The sequence below is a fragment of the Hakea prostrata genome, chromosome 3, assembly GCF_041222555.1.
Source record: "Hakea prostrata isolate BN-2017 chromosome 3, UWA_Hpros_2, whole genome shotgun sequence".
NCBI lineage: Eukaryota > Viridiplantae > Streptophyta > Magnoliopsida > Proteales > Proteaceae > Hakea > Hakea prostrata.
This window is the reverse complement of record NC_142602.1, coordinates 74,082,901-74,088,361: the sequence shown is the minus strand read 5'-3', so window position 1 is coordinate 74,088,361 and position 5,461 is coordinate 74,082,901. Positions and strand designations below refer to the sequence as shown.

Sequence of the window (5,461 nt, the reverse complement as noted above, 5' to 3'; positions counted from 1 at the left end):
AGCAATGGTCCAAAAGATAACTGGTCAACCATGCAAAGGATGGGAATAGTATAATCCCTTGGGCTGATCACATAGCCAACGACACCAAGGGACTAGGAGGCTTATGTTAATGACCGGAATGACCATATATAGTGTCAAGACTCAGCAAGGAAACCTATACAACTTAGTTCACTGAACTAACCAAGTTTCTGGTCCGACCAATCGGGTTAAAGGTTCAAGCTAGTAGTCGTCTATGACACTTCAAATAGCGGGATGATGGGGACAGACTTTGTGGTAAGGTAAAATATGCAATCTTAAGCAGATTCATCATTCCAATCAGAGTTTGACTCCCAATCAAACTCTATCATCTAAACTATATAAACTCCACGAGCGAACAGAGGAGGGTAAGCTTTCTGGTGAGGCAGTGACTTTAGATTCTTGAAAGTAATTGAGTTTACCTCTCCTTGGCAACTAACTTGCTCGTCAGAGGCGTACCTCGACCAACCAGGTCGAGCACGTTCTTGGAGGAACTGAGCTGAGAAGGTGGAGCAAGATTTTGTATCATCAGGATGTAGAAAAATAAATATATATTAAAAAAGAGAGACAAGAGATATGAACTTTTGTTTAAACTGAATTATTTATATACATTGTGCATTATAATTCCTTTAATGACCTTGCATATAGAAGTTTGAAGAACCTCAAGTAACCTATTTAATCAAGATTTGTAGTTCTTTTCACTTTGAAAAAAATATTGTTTCATCTATTGCGTGGCCTTCACCCTCCATCTAAATTTTCATTTTATGGCCTTCGCATCTTGTGTGTTTCACTTCTTTTAATTATTACTATTTAAATGAATTGAAAGGTCAGCACTTAGGTGATTTTTATGGATCATGACAAATATATATATATATATATATATATATATATATATATATATATATATATATATATATATATATATATATATATATATATATATATATATTTATTTATTTATTTATTTATTTATTTGTTAGGCTATTAACAAGAACGTGCATGCACACCCATCTACATATACATATTTTGTTAGGCTATTAACAAGAACGTGCATGCACAACCATCTAAATATATATATATATATATAGCAAATATAGATTGAGTCTCTTGTTACATCGGCCCATGTTGTTTATCGCGTTATTTCGTTTTGGTTGAAGAGCGAGCATTCTTGTCCATGCCAGAATTGTGTAGTCTTGGGATTCTCTTATTGTTGCTTGCCATTTATCTTCAAGAATTTGGACCAGGAATATTAGTGTGTATTCTAAAGACTAGGGGTGTTTCTGGGTGACAAGATCATTTGTGGGATTTGGGGGTTGGTATACTAACTTCTATATTAGGTCTTCGATGGGGCTACGCTAACAAGATCAATGCTTACACAAGTAGTTTACAAGGTTACTGCTTGCATAGGTAGAACTTTAAAATCTACTACATGGGATCGCTATTGGCTTCTGTGGACTATATTAGGCTTTGGTGAGACTACGTTGACAAGCATTGGTAGTTCATAAGACTAACAACTAATGTTTGTATAGGTCAAACTCTAAAGTGCTCTACATGAGATTGATGCTAGTTTTTTTAATTATTATAGACCTCTAGTGGGGCTGGCCAGTGCTTGTACTAATGGTTTATTGGACTAATATATGAATAGGTCAAACTCAGGGGTGCGTGATCCCCACGAATGCATCCCGCTGTAATTATCAAAGAAAAGGCACTGGAGCATTGATGGACGGAGTGTCAGAGAGTCCTGGAGAAGCGGAAGACTAGTCTAATAAGCAATTGTTAGAAGGTTTATGTTGGTTGTTTTTTTGACTCGTTTCATTTCTTACTCTGTGAACTCTGGAGGAAGAAAAGAAGACCAGCAATGAAGGAGCTCAATGAGAAGAAAAGAGGAGAAGATGGAACGGCAGCGAGCAACTTCACAGAGGACATCATCTTGGACATCCTTTCAAGGCTTCCGGTGAAGTCTCTTCTGAGGTTTAGGTGCGTATGCCAATCTTGGTGTGATCTAATAGACCATCCAGATTTTGTTAAGATGCATCTCACCCGATCCATGGCAACAAGTAACAACCTAAGCATCGTCTCTATAGACGCACCTTGTCATCACTACGATACCGTGAAAGTCACTTCTGCAGATCTAGATGACCGTGAACAAAGAGGAGAAGCGGCGGTAGGAGTAGAATTTTTATGTCAGCTGTCTAATGCAGTCTATGATGTGGCTTCTTGTAATGGCTTAATATATATGCTTCGCGACGACCATGAATATGATAGCGAGAGACCCGCATTCCTTCTTAATCCATCTACAAGAACACACAAAAAGTTGCCCCCTGTTGATTTGGGTATAGATATTACCTTTTTCTTTCGGTGTGTCGGAGTTGGTTACGGATTTGGTTATGACCCTACCACCGACGATTACAAGGTGATAAGGGTTCTTCTGGCCCATGTTCGTAGTCAATCTAATGAATACAACCCCTTCCATGTAATGGTGTATTCTCTTAGTAGCGACTCAGAGAGAAGAATCAAGGACATTCCCGTATTTAACACCTACGACATGGTTGGGCTTTTTACAAATTCTGCTTTTCATTGGGTGTCACAGGATAATGTGATTGTTGCTATTGACATTAAAGATGACAAGCTTAGGGAGGTGCCTCTGCCTGATCTTGGAAAAGATGAATTTCACATGACCATCGGGGCTCTGGGAGAAACACTTCAACTCTGTATGCTCTGTAACTACTCCGAGGTCCGCATTGACTTTTGGGTGATGAAGGATTATGGGGTTAGGGACTCCTGGGAGAAACACTTCTCGATCCAAGAACCATCCGTGTTAGGGTTTTATAAAGTCATGCCTGTATGCTATTCAAAGAAGGGTGAAGCTTTAGTCATGATAAATGATATTCAGTTTCCGGAAGCTCTGGTGCTTTATGATCCCCATAAAGGAAGGGCAAGTCATCTTTGGGATCGTGGCGAGTCTTGCTGCGTAGGCAAAGCGACAGTTTGCATTGAGAATCTTATATCACTTGAGAACGAATATGAAGCCCATGAGAAAAAGGAAAGGAAGAAACAGAGGTAATCCGGCTGAGCAGATTTTAATTTACCTTACCTGTTAATTGTAATGACTTGTTGAGATCCAGATCTATCACATTTAAGTTAGTCGGATAAGAATAATAGGAATTTAAGTTATTTAGAAAAGAGTTAAAGCAGTGAGCTTGCTAAAGGGCCTTCTGGAAATTTGTCTTGTTTTCCTTGTTAGACAACATGTTACCATCAAGAAACTGCACTTATAAGAACTTGTTTGGAAACAATTACTGCTATTAGTAACCCATAAATTTTCAGATTACAAACATACCCCTAACCTTTCCGTTTTATCCGTTAAATGATGATATCTTCACCTAAAATTCTTCAAAACTCAGAAATACTTTCCTTCGACAGATCTGTTTTGATTTATCTTTCTCTGTTGTTAACCAGTGAAGATGTTTGGCTGGATTATCATTACAAGCATTGCCGGAGGAATTATTTGTGATTGGTTCATATATACTGAAAAGAATTTGTTCAAAATGTTTATATCCCACTGAGTGTGAAAAGAAATTAGAATATTTGGATTAGCATTCTTGGTGAGTAGATTTGCACCTATCTTCTGGAAGTAAAGGTTTGATGATTTTGTTTTCACATGGCTATATTGAACATATTTGTTGTGATGATATAGGTTAAACATGCTGTGGATATGAAATCTCTGCTTTCAAGAATTCTTGTGGTATCTATTTTTGGAGTACATTTTTAAATTTTGATGGACATGTGCATGCAATAGAATATCAAAGAATTGCGAAGGGTAATAAAATGACTTAGGAAATGGTGAGTGAGGAGATAACCTGTAATTTTATTTTATTTTTTTAATCTTTTTTGGATTCATAACCAAACTCTGAAGATGAAGAAAAGGAATGTGAACTAATGTGATTATGACCCTTTCTAGTAGGAGTTTGGATATTGGATGAGGATGCACTCAATACCTCACTAGAAGTCTAGAAATTGAGTTTCTTTGAAGCCTGGGAAATACTAGGACTGGTGATGCATTCCGAAGTCTCACTCATAATTCATGAGGGGCTCTCCTATTCTTGGGGTCCCACATTCTAGATCACGCCTACCTATACAAGAGTGTGTTTATGCCTCGCTCTTTTGCATGCTACACTTAAATACCTTGACCTAATAGAATCTTAATTACTCAAGAATTCTCTCTTTAATAACCATTGATTGATCTGCTTTATTTTATCACATTGCAACTTTATTTTTCATATCATAAAGATTTGCCATGCTTGTTATATTTTCCTTGATTTTTTTAATTTTTTTTTTGCGGGGGGGGGGGGGGGCTCGAAGCTCTTGTAAGCTCACCTCTTCGATGTAATGTCTCTTTCAGATTACAGAGACGCCAGAAGGAGGTTGGGAAGGCTGACTTGTTTGACCCAAGTAGGAAGAAAGCAGAACCGGATCTTGAAACTTCAAAGTACGCCACTTGTTGCGACCCGACCATCTTGGGAATGGAGATACCGAGCTGGTTTCCTCCAAAGGCTATCCTTGAGTTGGAGATTGCTGGCAAGGAGAAAGGTAAGGAAGAAGATGAAGCGGATGAGGTCAGCAAAGGATTCCAGGATGTGGCCAAAAATGGAGTCCAGGACGAGGCAACCCAAGAGAAGGAGAATAATACCTGAACAGAGGAGGTTCTTGAGGAAAGGGAGAGGCCGCTCACTCGATACATTCGATATTGTGGGCAGTCATCTGGAGCACTGGTGCATTGGAGTCTTGTTTCACTTGATACTAAAGTTGGAGCTGATAAGGGAAAAAAGAACAAAGGACAGAGTTAATTTGACAAAGCAGAATTATACTTCAAGCTACTGCATCATGTTTTTAATTTTGTTGTCGTTAGTATTTGTGTTGCACTCTAGCACTTGTCAATTATAGTTTCATGTAGAAAATTTTGTTTGATAAGTAAAGATAATGATCGCAAACCAACCGGGTTGAACATGGTTAGTTTAGTTTATCCTCATCGGGATCAAAATGAGAGGCCAACCCAAAAGTGCCCTAAGCACGAAGGGACTCGACAGTTTTGGAATGAAACGTGTTCCCTTTAAATTCGGGATAGGCAATTGTGCCTAAAAAGGAAATAGTAACTAACTCAGATTGGAGGAGTCAAAACCCTACAATCATGCGGCTATGAAGGAGATCTGTGTATCTATCCAACGGTCAAAAATAGGAGGTAAATCGTATATAAGTAAAGAAACACCGCAAAGAGAAGGTAACTAAATTGTTTACCTCCCCTGAGTCTTTCAATTAAGCTCTGCTATTGGCCAGAGATCTTTGGTGTAATAATTGACTCAACCATCGGAGATGGCTTCTGACCGCTAAGTCAGCCCACATCTAACATTTGTTTTGCACTCTTCCGATGGTTGGACAATTTTCAATC

At 38.4% G+C, this 5,461-nt stretch overlaps 1 protein-coding gene across 1 annotated transcript; it reads left to right on the top strand.

Annotated features, from left to right (window-relative positions):
- Positions 1–1,756: 1,756 nt before the first annotated feature.
- LOC149023056 (F-box protein CPR1-like) lies at positions 1,757–4,940 on the top strand. Its single transcript, XM_089147402.1, has 2 exons — positions 1,757–3,075; positions 4,418–4,940. Exons 1-2 carry the CDS (start codon positions 1,874–1,876, stop codon positions 4,707–4,709), a joined length of 1,494 nt encoding a protein of 497 aa, XP_089003528.1. The 5' UTR covers positions 1,757–1,873; the 3' UTR covers positions 4,710–4,940.
- The last annotated feature ends 521 nt before the right edge of the window (positions 4,941–5,461 follow it).

Coding starts and splice junctions, on each gene's coding strand:
- LOC149023056 (XM_089147402.1), top strand. CDS start 1,874: ATGAAGGAGCTCAATGAGAAGAAAAGAGGAGAAGATGGAACGGCAGCG. Junction 3,076..4,417: donor AAGGAAAGGAAGAAACAGAG/GTAATCCGGCTG, acceptor TGTCTCTTTCAG/ATTACAGAGACGCCAGAAGG.